This window comes from Fonsecaea nubica, assembly GCF_001646965.1.
Source record: "Fonsecaea nubica strain CBS 269.64 chromosome Unknown Scaff8, whole genome shotgun sequence".
Classification (NCBI taxonomy): domain Eukaryota; kingdom Fungi; phylum Ascomycota; class Eurotiomycetes; order Chaetothyriales; family Herpotrichiellaceae; genus Fonsecaea; species Fonsecaea nubica.
Window position 1 is genome coordinate 475986 of NW_019173681.1, and position 16376 is coordinate 492361.

General features: G+C 52.8%; 7 protein-coding genes across 7 annotated transcripts; 4 read left to right on the forward strand and 3 right to left on the reverse strand.

The window, feature by feature from the left end:
• Positions 1–71: 71 nt before the first annotated feature.
• On the forward strand, positions 72–1721 carry AYO20_02015 (hypothetical protein; the record flags this gene model as incomplete). The annotated part of the gene is made up of 1 exon (XM_022640321.1): positions 72–1721. The coding sequence occupies one exon, from the start codon at positions 72–74 to the stop codon at positions 1719–1721; it is 1650 nt and encodes a 549-aa protein (XP_022503821.1).
• Positions 1722–3330: 1609 nt separating this feature from the next.
• Positions 3331–4968, forward strand: AYO20_02016 (hypothetical protein; the record flags this gene model as incomplete). The annotated part of the gene is made up of 2 exons (XM_022640322.1): positions 3331–3347; positions 3393–4968. 2 exons carry the CDS (start codon positions 3331–3333, stop codon positions 4966–4968), a joined length of 1593 nt encoding a protein of 530 aa, XP_022503822.1.
• Positions 4969–5839: 871 nt separating this feature from the next.
• On the reverse strand, positions 5840–6682 carry AYO20_02017 (hypothetical protein; the record flags this gene model as incomplete). The annotated part of the gene is made up of 3 exons (XM_022640323.1): positions 5840–5959; positions 6015–6327; positions 6378–6682. The coding sequence occupies 3 exons, from the start codon at positions 6680–6682 to the stop codon at positions 5840–5842; spliced, it is 738 nt and encodes a 245-aa protein (XP_022503823.1).
• Positions 6683–8202: 1520 nt separating this feature from the next.
• AYO20_02018 (hypothetical protein) lies at positions 8203–8734 on the forward strand (the record flags this gene model as incomplete). The annotated part of the gene is made up of 3 exons (XM_022640324.1): positions 8203–8336; positions 8463–8528; positions 8611–8734. 3 exons carry the CDS (start codon positions 8203–8205, stop codon positions 8732–8734), a joined length of 324 nt encoding a protein of 107 aa, XP_022503824.1.
• Positions 8735–9140: 406 nt separating this feature from the next.
• AYO20_02019 (hypothetical protein) lies at positions 9141–11231 on the reverse strand (the record flags this gene model as incomplete). The annotated part of the gene is made up of 1 exon (XM_022640325.1): positions 9141–11231. One exon carries the CDS (start codon positions 11229–11231, stop codon positions 9141–9143), a length of 2091 nt encoding a protein of 696 aa, XP_022503825.1.
• Positions 11232–11669: 438 nt separating this feature from the next.
• Positions 11670–13538, forward strand: AYO20_02020 (hypothetical protein; the record flags this gene model as incomplete). The annotated part of the gene is made up of 4 exons (XM_022640326.1): positions 11670–11757; positions 11816–12418; positions 12471–12736; positions 12795–13538. 4 exons carry the CDS (start codon positions 11670–11672, stop codon positions 13536–13538), a joined length of 1701 nt encoding a protein of 566 aa, XP_022503826.1.
• Positions 13539–13665: 127 nt separating this feature from the next.
• Positions 13666–15679, reverse strand: AYO20_02021 (hypothetical protein; the record flags this gene model as incomplete). The annotated part of the gene is made up of 3 exons (XM_022640327.1): positions 13666–14707; positions 14767–15617; positions 15677–15679. The coding sequence occupies 3 exons, from the start codon at positions 15677–15679 to the stop codon at positions 13666–13668; spliced, it is 1896 nt and encodes a 631-aa protein (XP_022503827.1).
• Positions 15680–16376: the final 697 nt, after the last annotated feature.

The following is a 16376-nucleotide window of genomic DNA, read 5'->3' on the forward strand; positions in this document are numbered from 1 at the left end:
TTCTTAGTATTTCTCTGTTCTGTATTTGTGTTTTGGTTCTGCTCTTCAGGTCTTGTTTCCATCTGGCTTCGATGTACATATATGGACTTGCAGACAAGTTGCTGCGCCTTCTGACCCCAATTGCCATCTGCTTGACCACCTATCTCTACCTCTATCCGATTTTCCACGGTTGTGCTTTTCCGTCGAGAGATCTCTCCTCTATCACCGCGCTCACTGAGACCCTCAACCAACATTGGTCACCTTGGCCCGACCTCGACGCGCACTCCAACCATCCACATATCCCTTTCCGACTGCTGGCTCTCGCTGATCCGCAGCTTGAAGGGGACAGCTCCCTTCCCAGGCCCGAGGATGGGTTGATACCTAGGCTAAGGCAGCATTGGGCGCAACTATCCACTGAAGAACCACAATATTGGCTGTCCTCTGCGCATGAGATTGTGCAGGAAGTCGTTTTCCAAAACCTCCCTGATGCACTGCAAGCCCTCCGAAAACGACTTGATCTATTTGGAAACGACTACTATTTGGGCCACATATATAGAACACTTCATTGGTGGACAAAGCCTACGCACGTTGCCGTGCTTGGAGACCTCATCGGCAGCCAATGGGTCACGGATGAAGAATTCGCGTGGAGAGGGTGGAGGTTTTGGAATAGAGTCTTTGCTGGTGCGCGTAAGGTGGAAGACGATGTCACGAGCCTGTACAGCCAAGAGCAAGGAGCCATTTTCGAGATGGATGATGACAATTGGAAGCGCCGAATCATCAATATCGCTGGCAATCACGACATTGGATATGCCGGGGACATTTCTCGACAGAGGATGGATCGGTTCGAAAAGGTCTTTGGGAGGGCCAACTGGGACGTCAGGTTCCGATATCCCCATCAAAACAGCCCGAATACTTCGATCGAGACCGATACCCGGCCATCGTTGCACCTGATTGTCTTAAACAGTCTCGTGCTAGACTCCCCTGCCCTATCAGAGGAAGTTCAGGCCGAAACGTTTGGGTATCTGAACGACCTGATCTCTCATCGTCTGCGCCCTGTTGAAGATAGCTCGTCTTTCACACTTCTGCTGACACACCTACCACTTCACAAGAAAGAAGGAGTCTGCGTCGATTCCCCCTTTTTTGACTACTGGGGTGATGACGATGGCGGTGGAGTCTATAAACCCCACGGAGTGAGAGAACAAAATCACTTAAGCGAACAGACGAGTCACAGAGGTACTTTGCAGGCGTTGTTCGGCATGAGCGGCGATATCGGAGTGCCTGCTCAAGGCAAAGGTCGAAAGGGTCTCATTCTGACTGGCCACGACCATGAGGGCTGTGATGTCTGGCATTTCATCCCCTCTGGATCGACCATGACCACATCAGCAGATGGCACCGGAGAAAATCTGCAAACCTCGTGGGACAGCTGCAAATGGCGGGACGCAAATCACCGCAATGCACATACAGGAATTCGAGAAATCACACTCCGCAGCATGATGGGGGATTACGGGGGCAATGCAGGACTTCTCAGTGCTTGGTTCGAAGACGATATAGGTGAATGGAGGTACCACATTGAAATGTGCGGTCTGAATATCAAGCTCTGGTGGGCGGTCCATGTCGTTGACTTGGTGGTTTTGTGCCTTCTTGGTGTTGGCCTGTGCCATCGTTTACAACGTATTGTCAGGACACCTTCAGCAGAAAGACCAGTTGTCTCAGAATCAAAGTCCAAAAAAGCACTCCGATGAACGACATTGCGCTGCTTTGTACTCGGCAACCTCCCTGTCCCCGAAGTCACAAAGAACGAGTGATCCCTTTGGCAAATCTGTATGCTTCAACCACAAGAGCTACTGCAGGATCGCTGGCCGAAGTGAACCAAAGTTTTCTCATCAAATCGGAAGAGGCATATCGAAGATAGCCTCCCCTTCCCGGTTCTACACGACATGGTCGTCCACAATGACAAGTCGTCGAGGAATATTGAGGTGGACAATTCCCTACTATGGATGGACAGGTAGATGGCGTGGATGTGAATACCTCCCGGCATCGTCAATTCTGGTATTCGGCAGGGGTCCTCATGCAGAGACAGACTAGTCTCAACTGGCGCACGAACTCGTCTGAACTTCCAGATGCACGTGTATATACATCACGTCGGAATATATTCGCTGTCAACAGAGCCGACTGTTTTCATGTCTAAAGCCTGCTGGAACTCGATTTCCTGAAACGACTACCACTAAGGCGATCACTTCCAACTGTCCTAAGGAGGCAAATCGGCCACACACAGAGTGTCGATGCTGTTCATGGCGGCAGTCCCTCGGTGGTGTGGGAAACAATACGAATAGGATCATTTGAGCTGGAAATGCTATATCACCAAGAGCCACAGACGGACAGGACGATTGGGGGAGCACGAATTGAGTTCAGGACAACAAGAGTTTTACAAGAATGAACGAAGCATTTGGTCTCGATCACACTTTGTCAACACTCTCAAGGTCATCGACGGGCTCAATGATCGTGTCCATCAACCCATCGAACAGCAAGTGCAGTGATACAGAGATACTTGAGTGAGAAATGATTGAGGTATAAATTCACACCACTTGCCAGCATGGTGACACCCTGTTGAATCTACACTGATGGTCTGTGAATGGACCTGATCAAATCATCTCCTTATGGATACCTCATCCACACACACACACACACACACACACACACACACACACACACACACACACACACACACACTTTTCTTCCCTTCCCTTCCTTGTCTACCCTCCATCACTTAAATTGAGCTGCGACTGAACAAGATGGTGTTCTTGATTGTTTTCAAAACTGCACTTCCTCGCCCACTCTCCTTCCAATGGGGTCATGATATCTATGAGGCCTGTCCGGCTTGTGTCCGTGCTCACGAGCTCAGAACCTGCGATGGCGAGACCAGAGTCACCTTTGAGATTTGTCAGAAGCACAAAGACATGTAAGTTCAAAGTGTCTCCGGAGTGGAGGTGTATGATGCCCTGAGATTCCCCCTCGTCCATGCGCTTATCATTCTGTCTTTGTGCTTGTTTATTCGGCAATGTTTGAGTTGGTCCCTTATGACGGTGAGACTGACACCAGGATCGTCTTGACGGGACTCAGAGCATGGCATTTACCTGCTCAGTCCTGCCACTGATGAGCCTGTGGCCGTCAACCCATGGTGAACGTGGGTTGTGGTGAAGATCGGCATGAATCTCTCTGAAGCCCATTCAGACGCCTTGCAAGATCGACTGTTCAATCCCTTGGCTTTGAAGCCATAGACACAACTTCTAGCTGACGTCTCGCACTATTGTGAAACTCGATACCCATGACCTGTCCCTCCCTTTCCTTGCAATGGATACAAGAGTCAAGTAAGAGTGAGAGAGAGGAGCTAATCTTTGTGGTTGCGAGTCCAGAACCGAATCCACCGCATTAGATGAAGCCGTTCTGAAAGAGCTCCGTACACTGGTCCACCCGTTGTACTCGCCTGTGCCGACGTTCCCCACAGTCACGAGCACAATCACAGTGAAGTCAAGGGAAGACCTGCGCAAGGAGGTCAAGGTAACCACGGTGACCGAGAACACCACAGATACCCAGCGAAGTCCCAGAAAGAGAGGGCATACCACAGGGGCTGGCAGGAAGCGTCACATTCCAGGCGAGAGTGCTTCGAGCAGGGTACGTGAGTTGGATCTGCCGCGGCCCGAAATCACATATGCGCACGGCGGCGGCTGCATCTACTCGGAGGAGCCGGACGTGGTGTTCAAGCCGAGGACGGCGGTGGTCGAGACGGACCAGCACGCGCGAGAGAGGCTGAGGAACATCGTCGCCCTGCTAGACAGCGGCATCAGTTGCAATTTGGGACCCGAGCTCGACATCGACCCGGACGCGGACGTGCATGCTCTGTTCGGCGAGGACACAGTTCTCGATCTGGGCAGGTACCAATCCACTTCCACTCTGCCGCCCAGCGACTTCACGGACGGTCAGCCAACTACCCCATCGGCTCTTGTGCGACGCATGATCAATGCCGCTGCCCACGACGAGGCCCGCGCCATCCTCTCCGCCGAGAAGGAGCGCTTGGAGGAATGTCTCGCCACGAGCTCCTTAGCCAAGGGGCTGTACTTCAAGCGATGCAATGGGCAGTGGGTCAATGCGGTGGGCGATGTGCTTGTGGTCGATGGTCGTGACGAGGCCGAGGGCAAGGGCAACGGTCACAACCACAGCCCCGGAGGTGAAGAGCCTGGAAACAACAGACGACAAGACCTCGCGGGCGACGAGGCTGGGGGTTGTGGCAAGGTGAAGGGGAAGAAAGAAAAAGAGAAAGAGGGCGCAGCAGTGTCCAAGGATGGCCAGCTCGGAGGTGCTCATGATACGGGCCCTGCCTTTCCCCTTCAAGCGGCCCGTGATGAGGAAGAACTTGACACAACCTCGCCACCACTCTCCAGGATTTTTACGCCGAGCATGACACCCAGCAGCAGCACAGCATCCGCGAGTGTCTCCTCCCGGTCCAATGGGAGCCCAGGTTCATCCTCACGCAGCAGCGGCGGCGGTGACAGCGACACCGGCGATGACGGCGACATCAGTCCGTTGAAAGCTACAGCCTGTGCTACAAACGATGGCGTGGAAGAACCCAGGACCACCGACTCAGCCACGTCGTCTGGATATAGCTATGGCTACGGCTATGGCTATGGCTATGCTGTCCCCCTCGGCCGCCCGCGCGATGATACCACCACACCGGATCCCATTCTCCCAAGCGCCCGCGCCTTGCTTTCGTCTTGTTCGTCGTCTCGTATACGCTCATCCTCACCCCCCGCCTCCGCTGGGTTTCAGACCTGTTTGGCCCATCCTCACAACACCCCGTCCACCCCATCGTTCGGATACGACATGCTCCAAAGTCGCGAACAGCTCGTCCGCGCCGGCCAATGCACCGACGAGGACCTCTGCATAACTAGCTGGGGGTATAACCGCTTGTTCAAGGGCGCGCGCACAGCCTGAACGGAGATACATGAGGAGCCGGCATAGCCCGTACGGCGCGAATACAAAGTCACTGAAAAGGCGATGGAGGGCGCGGGATTGCGGGATTGAGTGATGCTGAGAAAGGAAGACCTTGGGGGTTAGGTGATGATGACGGTCCTGGAGACGAAGGCGGAGTGGACGCGTGGAAGAGCAAAAAGAAAAGAAAGAAAAGGAGAAAACAGCACGAGTCACAAGTCACAAACACCGTGACCCATCGATCCAATGGAAGTTGCTACAGAGAGCGTATTTCTCGGTCGGGGGGTTGTGGATTTCCATAGTTTTTTTTTGGGCCGCATTCACTTTTGAAGGCTCTGGCTCGACACTTTGTCACTATCTATATCAGCCAATCCAATATCATCGAGCGCACAGAACTTTTCCAGCTACAGATTCTTTTACAGTCAATGGGCGTGAACCGCGACAATGCCAGTGACCATCTTGCCCAAGACCATCGCCTCGTACCAAAATCAGATACTGCAGCTAGACAACTAGAACGAGCAGACAATATCGAACCAGTGAGAACAAAACCCACAATGTTACGCATATGGAGAAACAATGATCCGATCACATATTGTTATTCTTCTCCTGTGTCCTTGGGTCTAAAAAAAGTACCTAAAGCACCTACTCTTCCATCGGAGGATTGTTGGTAGTCGCACAGCCGCCGCAGATTCTCTTGTCTGCCATAGTCCATCTGCAAAAAGGCCGTCGGTGATAAAGGGATGGTGATATCAGTGGGAGGATGATAAGTGGGAAAGATTGTAGCAAGTGATGCTGCCGCCCAGCCCTTCCTTGTTGTCTGCTCGCGGGATATCTTTGCCAACGGACATCGTGGCCAGTAATTGCCATGTTCCCTCTAGTCAGCCTTCTCTGCGCTGGCCTCCGCAGCAGGCGCCGCCTCGGACTCCTTGGGGGCTTCGCTTGACTGAGCAGCTGGTGCCTCCTGGGGCTCGGCCTCGGAAGAGGTCCAGAGAGTCTAAAACCGTGTTAGTGGGAGAAAGGGATGGTTTCCGGGTGTCCTAGTGACTCACCAAGTTGTCTCTCAACAGTTGCATGATCAACGTGGAATCCTTGTAGCTCTCTTCGCTCAGGGTGTCGAGTTCAGCGATAGCATCGTCGAATGCCTGCTTGGCGAGGTGGCAGGCTTGGTCGGGGGAGTTCAAGATCTCGTAGTAGAAGACAGAGAAGTTCAGGGCAAGACCCAGTCGGATGGGGTGAGTGGGCGCAAGGTCAGTCTGGGCGACTTCGGTAGCAGCCTTGTAGGCCTCGAGAGACTTGTCCGCGGATTCCTTTCGCTTTTCGGCAGTAGCGAATTCAGCAAGGTAGCGGTGGTAGTCGCCCTTCCTATTCAACAGGTCAGACTTGCTACAGCCAATAGGGAAACGTCGGCTTACATCTTGTGATAGAATACCTTGGATTCACCGGTTTGAGCAGATGGAATCAGGTGCTTGTCGAGGACATCAAGGATATCTTCACAGATCTTGGAGAGTTCCTTCTCGATGTTTTGGCGGTATTCCTTGATCAGTTTGACCTGGGCTTCGTTGCCTTTCGATTCCTCCTTTTGTTCGATGGAGGTCACGATTCTCCACGAAGCACGCCGAGCACCAATGACGTTCTTGTAGGCAACGGATAGGAGATTTCGCTCCTCGACGGAGAGCTCTTGGTCTGCAGAGGCAACGACCTTCATGTTCTCAACCATCTCTGCTCCAGGCATTAGCTGAGGACAGACTAGAGTGGGGAAGGATAACATTACCCTCATATCGCTCCGCTTGCTCCGCAAGCTTTGCTAAGTAGACTGACTCCTCTACACCCATTTTTGATGTTCGACACAACGAAGTGATTCAAAAAGGAAAGGAGACCTGCGGATGGTTGGTTGATTAGCGAAGTCATCCGACACAAACAAATGCGTAAACATCAATCAGTAGCCCGGGACGGTGATAAGGAGAGGAACAAGGGGTGATTTTTGATGTTGCGATTAGAGATAATGGACAAAAGACAAATTCCTTCTGTTTCCGCCGCCATCGAAGCTGTGCAAAACTGAGATGGTGGATGGACAATTCAGGAGCGGAAATTGACGTCAATGAGGCCATTCTGTTGGGATCGCATGCGGACAACGCGGTCAAAGGGTGAGGGACATGCATCAAGACACTCGCGCGAAGCCAGGGCACGCCCCTACATCCATCTGAAGCTCGAGCGACCAGAGGCGCAGTTGAAGGTAGTCCCGTGCAAGTGCTAGAAGACGTGGGGTACGTGTGTAGACCGCTGGAGAAGGAGGTGACGATGCTGGGGGTGGCAGCTTACCCTTGGAAGAAAATAGTGAGGTCGATGGAATTCGCACAGGTCACGACTTGAGAGATCGAGCAAGATTGCAGGTGATCCGAGAGGCAGAGAGAGAGGGTGGTGGTGATTGCAAAAAGGTGTTGTTGGTATGGAAGAAAGAAAGAGACGAAGGAGAGTGTGCGCAAGCCTGCAGGTGTCGCCTACAGTTAGTGAAAAAGGTAGCCGCAGGGAGTGGGAGGAACAGGGTGGGAGGCACTACTTGGGAACTGGGCTGGCGACTGGAGAATGGGCAGGCCCCAAACAGGGCGTCAGGAGCGAAGGGGAAGGGAACCCAGGAGAGAATCACAAGCCAGAGGCTTGGCCCCGATTAAGGTGCAGGGGCCACACCAAGGCCCATCAGCCATCTGGGCCACTGCCTGGTGCTGCTGCCACTGACATAACATGCCGCTGCTTGATTCTCCTGCATTCAAATTTCCTTCCCAGCCTCACTTGTTTCATCGACACGCATTGACAGTTCGGATGGAGATTTGATTGCCTGACACAAATCCGCGCATTTCAAGTGCTTGAACTTTGTCTCTCGAGGTGGCTTCCCCCTGTCGCATGCCCTTGAACTGCTAATAAGCCCCCTTTGCCGCTTTTACGGTGTTCTTCGGACACTGATGAAAATCACGTGCCTATTGCTGCCATCGGCTGGAAACTTCGCTCCTCCGTAGGGCTCAGCGCTCAACCATACGGTGAGGTACTACTCTGGTCGGCTTCTCCGTGCTATCCTCGTCATTTTGTCATTTTGCTCCACAGCTGCTAGCCCGTCATCTACCAAGCAGAGGGCGAGCTCCTCAAATCAAGCCCGCACCTGGACATCAACTGCTACTTCCTACATCTAGCAACCGTACTCCCTCAATCAATCTGATCCTCAATCCACCCCTGCCATCCGTGAAAATGCTACGAACACAAGCCGTAAAGCTCGCAAGAGGCTCTGCGGCTCCCTCAATCCGTCGGTCGTTCTCCATCACTGCCATGCGAGCTTCCGAAGGAGATACTGGTGGACTCAGATCTGGTGGATCTGCTGCTGGGTACGTTATTGTTCTTGTTTTTCTACTTGATCTCTGAGTTCTGAGTTCCTCGGTCTCTTGGGGCGGCAGACGTGCAAACACGAAACCATCAGCACCCCTGCTAACACCTTGTTTAATGTAAAACAGTGATGCCTTCACCAGACGCGAGCAAGCCAGCGAAACCAAGTTCATCCGAGAAAAAGAGATGGAGAGGTACGTGCTGACATTCAACATCAATACCAATGAGGGGAACTGAGATATAGTGACTAACCTATGGCTCCATTTGGAATAACAGCTTGAGAAAATTGAAGGAGAAACTCGCTCAACAGCGGAAGCATCTCGACGAACTGGATGAGCATATTCAAGAGCTGGAGCGGGACGCTGGTGGTGAAGATCCTCAACATACCAAGGGCAACTAAATGTATTCGGCATCTTTGTCCTCTAAATTGACATTGGGCGCTCAGCACACCTGAACAGAGGGCGACGACGATGCTGGGAAAGAAGGTCTGGAGGATGGCGCCAAAACACAGGGCAATGGAACTACTATTTGGTAGCCCAAAGGACAAGCATGAATCTACGGCTGTACAGAAGTTCGGCTGCCGGTCTGGCAATATCATATGTCTTCACTCCCACATTGATCGAGAGTCCACTTTCCCTGTTCGAACTCGTGAATATCTGATCGGTCTAGTCTTACAAAACTTCCCAGTTTTTTGGCCGAGGTGTCCGTCACCCCATTCCCTTGAATCTCAAAGTACCAAAAGCACCTTTCATTGGAGAATGCCACCTGATTTGCTGGCAGAGACACTGATTAAACCCATTTCCATCTCATGATCTCCTCCCCATATAACTCCGATAGAAATCCTGGACGGCTGCACCAGTGTTGCTTCCATCGGTTGTCGAAGATGACTTGTAGCCAGTCAAATAACCCAGTTGGCCTGCCGCCTTTTGTGCCCCTGCAACTTTCTCTTGTAAAACCAGAGTCCCTTGGTCGATAGCTTGGAGCTGTATCAGGTGCGAATTGAGGATCTTGACGATCTGTGTGATCTGCCACAGCCTTGTTAGCTCTAGCGCTCCACAAAATCGATATTGGAGGTCAGTTCTGCTTACTGGTTCATCCCCCTTTCCGCTCCTGCTCAGGCTCGCATTTGCCGCATTGACTTCATCGACCATACTTCCCAGATCTCTCTCCATCTCCTCTAGTCTCTCCCCCAACTTCTCCGCAAGTTTGTACGTCCTCTCCCTCTCTTGGTCCGGTCCGCCCATCTCACTCGGAGTAGAAGAATCTTTGGCAAGCATCTCATCCACATCGCTCTCGTATTTACTTAACCAAGACTCCAACTCCGCTTGTGAGTTCTCAACAGCGGCAAGTTGCATGTCCACACTCATAGTCTGTCGTTCGCATGTTCGAGCGCGCACATACAGTTTATCGATCTTCGATGAGTTGTCAACGATCAGTTGATCCCACCGCGCTATGGTCTCTGCGTGGTCCTTGAACTCTTTTGAATAACGGGACATGTCAGTTGCCCAGCGGGTAAGGATCTCGTCCATGGTTTTATTGCGAAGACGGGACTGAGCTGGCGGGATTGGACCCGTTGTTGATGTCTGGCCGCCAATAGTGCCTTGAAATGGGTTCGGCGCAGTGGTGGTCCCAGCTGTCGGAGCAGACGTCGTTGTAGCGGCAGCAGCTTGTGAAGTTGCTGGTGCTGCCGGTTTGGGAAACGAGAAAGCGCTAGGTGCAGGGGCCGATGTAGTAGCAGGCTGTGTTGTCGCCGTCGCTGTCGCCGGCTTGCCAAAGAAAGGGCTTGCCGCGGGGGCAGAAGTGCTGGCAGGCTGAGATGTCGTCGCGGTAGCTGGAGCCCCAAAAGAAAACAGGTTTGTGGTAGTTGCGGGTGCAGTCGTGGTGGCTGAAGTGGTTACTGGGGCCGAGCTGGGAGTTCCACCAAGGTTGAACCCTGGGAAGAGAGGCTTCGAGGCAGGAGCAGGCGTGGCTGCGCCTGAAGCCTGTGTTGCAGAAGGCTGCCCGAATGATGGAAAAGTCGGCTTAGCGGCTGGCCCAGAAGCGTCCGTAGCTGCTGGTTTCCCGAAAAGACTTTGTGTGGTGCCTGAAATGGGAGCAGCAGGGAGTTGCGAGGTTGCCGGTGCTGAAGCATTCGTTGCGTTTGAGGTAGGCTGGCCAAGCGAAAAGCCCTTCTGTTCGGGAGCAGAAGCAGCAGTCAATGACGGGGTTACGGCGGACGTGGACGCAGCTGGTTTTGGGAAAGAAAACCCGCCAGATAGACCACCAAAGAGGTTTGTGGAAGTTGACGGGGCCGCCGTGGTAGGGTTCCCAAGCGAAAGTGTAGGCTTGGACGCATCTTCGGTTGGCTTTGCGCCAAAAATGCCCGGGCCTGCACCAGCACCGCCTGTACTTGCGCCAAAGGCTGAGCTGGCCGGAGGAGGTCCAGCTGGAGTGGTCGAAGTCGTCCCGAGACCGAATGACTTGTTGGTAGCAGGGGTTGTAGAGCCAAACAAAGATGGGCCGGATGTTGCTGGCGTAGATGACTTGTCTGGCGTACCAAACCCTCCAAATCCTCCAAAGGCTGGCTTGGTAGTATCACTGCTGTCCGTCTTCGACCCGAAGATGTTCTTGGGCGCAGAATTGGGCAAACCGCCACTCTGCTGTCCGAAGGGGTTGAAGGAAGCAGGCTTGTTATCTTTTGCACCACCAGTGGCCAAAAACCCTTGCTGCTGAGTAGATGTTGTAGGCGCGGTAGTTGGTGAGTTGAACCCGCCAAAACTGAAAGACCCCGTGTTTGCTGTCGATGTTGGCGCACTTCCAAAGAGACCCCCTCCCGATGATGCTTGTGTATTAGAAGTTGCAAATGGCGACTGCCCACTTCCACCGCTTGTAGAAGGCGGGTTAAAATTGAAAGCCATCTTCGCGAGACGAGGAAAGGGATTTCCAAAGTATGAGCTCTGAGGATTCTAAGGCGAGGGCATTGCAGGAGATCAAGCGTGGAACGGTGGAGGAGGCACTGGGCGTAGATCAGAGCAGATGAATTGTTTTGTGAATGCTCAAAGATTGGTGTTGGTGTCGGCAGAAGGCAGAAGGGTGCAGTTGGCGAGGTATGAACAGGACGCGCCTAGGCGCGGAGCAAAAAGTTGGTGTAGACGCAGTGGTTCGCGGAGTTGGTGCCCAAAATGGAAACCGACGCCAATGCTGGCTGGCCAGCCTGCGCCTTGAACCAACTGCATGCCTTTTCACTCTGACCATTCCACCCTTTCCACCTCTACCTTCTTCTCACCCAGCCTTCTGTTCCGTGGAATCTGACGTTGAAATCGAGAGATAGGGAGATACTTTGTCCAGACACAAGGATGTCCAGACCATCATCGTCGAGAGATAGTCTGCACCTTGAGCCTCCAAGGAAGAGTGTCGAGTTAGAGGATCCCGGCGCTCATGAGTGTATGACAACCTCCTGATTTCTGATTCACGCCACTCCAAGCACTAATATCGACCACAGTATCGTCAGAAGGTGAAGATGAACACTTCTCGGATGCCTCAGAAGGCCAGAAAAGACCCTCTCGGCCAGTAACTCCTGCATCTCCGATTCCGAAGACACGCATTGAGAAGGTCGACGACGAGCCACGATATGGCGAAGTCCCCGGCACGCCTGCGTACGAGAAACGGGTCCTTGATGCTGTACCTGATGAGGTCGAGATTGTCCAAGAAGGTCGCCTCAGTAAACGCTCTTCTCAACTGCTGGAACCACCCACCACTCCTGGTGGTACCCTCATACCTCGGACTGTGGTCGAGCTTCTAGACCCAGAGTCTCCCAGTTACGGCGAAGTTCCAAAGACTTCGGCCTACATACAGAGGCAGATGGATGCAGTTCCCGACGTCATTTTGAAGAATCCCGAGCCTGGGAGGTTACACCATTACACCGATGAGGAGGGAGGAGAAGGAGAAGGATCTTCGTCTTCTCCCAATGTTCCAGTGCCGGCAACTATCGTTACCCGAGTCGATAGTTTTCCCGCCCATGGCGAAGTTCCAGGCACAGAAGCCCATAAAAAGCGAACGCTTGATGCCTCTCCAGATATCACCGAGAAGAAGGGCTACGGAGCAGGTAAATCCAGTGAATGAACCAGCCTTTTAGGAGGACCATTGACCTGATTCAGGGTCACCCATCATCAACAGATCTTTGAACGCCACAAGACGGAGGTCCACTTTACACGACGACGACGACGACGATGACGACGATGATGGCAACGACCGTAATGACAACGACTTCGGAGACGATTTTGATGATTTTGAAGAAGGCGCACAAGCTGGGGCAGAGGATGAGTTTGGGGACTTTGACGATGGCTTTGAAGAACCCGAAACTATCGAGTCGCCACCTCTTGTATCTACTTCACAATCAAGTTCTATACCAGCCACTGCATTCGTGAGTTTCCCATCTTCGTTCCTGCCCTCTAATGCGCTGATAGACCTTTCAACTACAGCCCCTGGTCGAGTCCGTTGCGCTCTCATCCATGCCAGATTTCCTCACTGCCGCACAAATGCACTTAAATGCCATGTTCCCTGCCTCTACGACTGACTACTCTTCTCGAATTCCACCGCAACAACCGCTATCAGATTTCTCACCTATCTTCCCCTCGGAGCGTTCACGCTCACTCTGGAAGCAACTCATCACACCACCCCCTCTCCAACCACCCAACTGGACGCAATCACGAATCCGGCGACTATTCCTAGTCAGTCTTGGGGTACCAGTTGACCTGGATGAAATTCTACCGCCAAGCAAGCAGAAGAAGCTTGTTTTACCAGACATCAATTTAGAACCCTCGTCACGCAGATCGGAAGGGGATAAGGCAACAGGATCTCTAGCACGTCTCAAGGCGCAAGCTGGGGCAAATGACTCGTCTGCCTCGATCGACAGCTCACAATCAGGTGCCGCCAAAGAAGGCCAAAGAGTACCTCGCTCAAGGAAACCAAAAGGACCCCCACCGCCGCCTGAGCTAGACCTAGCAGCCGTTCGACGCCTCTGCGCCACCACCGAAGAAAAGCTTGAAGGCTTAACTGACGAAGAGTTACGGAGCCACGTGGAGGAATTAAATGAGCTGACAGCAAGGACAAGTGAAGTCTTGGAGTACTGGTTAAAACGAAGGGATGGGTTGGTAAAGGAAAAGGAAGCATTTGAAGGTGTCATCGAGAATCTGGTCAGGCATGCCAGGAGGGTGAGGAAATAACCCTTCTTCTACACAGTACAAAGGTGTATAACATGTCCAATAAAATACACTATCTTCGAGCGGAGAGCTCTTGTCTAGGAAAAGCGAAGTATCGAGGAGATCCTGTGCTGGCAGCTTGAACACGCACTCACATTCTCGAATCAAGGTCGGAAAAGAGGCTGTCCCAGCTTGGCATCCCCATCTTGGGACCCAACTCGACGTACTCCTTCCAGATCTCGTCGAAGTCGGACAGGTAGTGCTGACTGATGTCTTCAGAGCCCCAGGTGCTATTATAGGATGGCGGGGCTTGTTGTCCACCAGGATCCAGAGGTATTGGAGGCTGAACAGGCTGCTGGGCCGACGGCTCACTGGCAGCACGAGGCGCAGGGAGGTCCGACGCCTGCAAGTGAACCTTGTGCTTTCTGAGCACGTCCAGGAGGGATTCGAGAAACTCGTGCGCCATCGCCGACTGAGATTTGGCCTCTTCCAGCATCCGGCATGCTTCCGCGACCTCGGCCTTGCGGGCGGCGTCGTCTTCCCCTTCGGCGGCCTCGTTGAAACACAGGTCCATTACCAGAACAATGGTCGCCATGAAGATGTGGTAGACGACACCGGTATTCTTCGCGACGACGGCCATAAAACTGCCCGGTTCATCCGGACGAATGAGTGTCTTCATCCGAATGACCGCACGGGCCGACTTCAGCGATATGTGCCGAGAGTAGTCATAATGGCGCTGCACGGCGCGGCGGATGAGAAAGGGCTGATGAAGCTTACACCGTCTGGTATGTCCGATCATGCCCAATGTGAGACGCTGTACTTGCATCCGGGGGTATCGACGCATGACCGGTTCACTTTCTCGAATATGGTATTCGTCGATTTTGAAGAATGAGGGTAACTCCTGAAAGAACGACTCGAATTTACCGTCAAGTCTGACGACATCCTGATAGTCGACTGTCCCCAGCGCTAGGCTGGACAGCGGCATCAAGTCGACGACGCTGCGGCAGATGTCGGCGAGTTTGATCCTCTGGATATAGTATGACATGATGGTCGGCTCCGACAAGGGTTTGTCAATGGGAACAGTGCCATCTCGCAGATCCTCGTCGTTGACGTTCATCGGCTTATTCACGCAAATATGTCGCGGCTGAACGAAGTATGTCCCTTCTTGAGGACCTCCACTGAGACTGAGAAACCTTCAAGACACGTGTGAGCAGTTTGAGGGAGGGAATGAGCTCGAGAAGCAGGTACATACCAATCGGTTGCCACGACATGCCACCAGACCCTTCGTCTTATCTCGGTCTCCAATACGGTCCGTTGGCTCCCAGCGCTGCCCGGTGCATCGGTCTTGTGCATCGAGAGATCGCGTGCCATTATGACGGCACCGGCGAACAAATGACGGGCTCTAGTTGAAAATCCTTCGCTATGGAATAGAAGGAAACCGAGGATGATGGCCGCCTGGACATCCTCCAACTGGCTTGGGCTCGTGCGATGAGACGACTCTATTACTTCCAGCGTGGTGTTGATCCAGAGCGAGGACGCTTGGGCCGCGTCAGAGGCCGAAAACGACGGCTCGAGGTCTCCCAAGAAGTACATGGCAAGGTTGGAAGAACTTGCCAAGATGCTCAGCAAGAGTGCAAGTTCAGAGGGAAGGATAGGGAGACCTTGCTCTAGGTTGGCATAGAGATTTTGCATCATGTTGCGGACAGTCGGCACGTGGATGACATGTTGGAGATCGTCGATATGTTGGAAATAGTGTTCCAGCAAAAGCGATGCTTCGGCCCTTGGGGGAAGATAAAGACAGTTCGAGGTTGACTGGAAATCGAACGTTTTAGCGGCTTCGAGGGATATTTGGCGTATGGACACCATGCGGATGTCATGGCCTCGTGGTAATACCCATGGTACGGGCCCAGCACCAGTCCCTTCTAAGTTTTGAACTGCTTGTTCGTATTCCGAAGCCGGTGAAAGGCAGGCAAGGCTCGGAGAGGGGATCGTTCTCGAAAGGGCCACAGACGATGATATTTCAGAGCCCGGGCCTGTTGTCTCCTTGATGGGTGTTCTCCCAATGACGATGTCCTCGAGTCGTTTCAACCGCGCAAGAACAGACTGGTCATTCGGATCGTCCACTAACGCGGGTGGACGGTGGCCAGGTGACACGAATTTACCATCGCACGCAAGCCCTCTTGATGCACAGTTCGAACATGGGTGCTGCCTGTTGCATTTCAGCTTTTTCGATCTGCAGAACTGGCAAGAAATGGGTTCTTGCCGAGGCCTTTTCGAGAGATTTGAAGGCACAGCGGCACCCGAAGAGAACATTCTTGCTGTCTGCGTCTGCGAGGCTCGACAGGCCCGTCAAAAGACAGGCTAACCTTATACCACGGACATTCCAGGGGCCATGGATGGAATACCTCGCTACCTGCGGGATGAATATTGCGTTATCAATGAAGTCTCAGGACAATCTGGTTGCAAACTTCTGCCAACTGCATCATGAAGAAGGTGGGGAGGTTCGAATTGACCATGCCGAAAGGGAACGTCTGTGCTAGGTGCAATCCTTGCTTCTATTGGTCAAAACGTAAGAGTCATGTCCCATTTTCATGGTATCAGCCAATAGAAACCAACATAGAAGCTAATAGCGCTGCACTAGGAAACTCCGTGGAAGGTCCGGATCCACTACGGCCACTCTGGGATACATCCCATCAAGTTCTTGTGTGTAGTGTCCATCTCTTCAGCTACAGGCTGCAACAAATTGTCTCGTACTCGACAAGTTAGCACTATGCTATGTCCCACTGTTCCAACCGAGAGACACAATGTATTGGATGCCCAGCTCCATGGACTCTCCATTTTGCTCAAGATTGCGGAGACTGA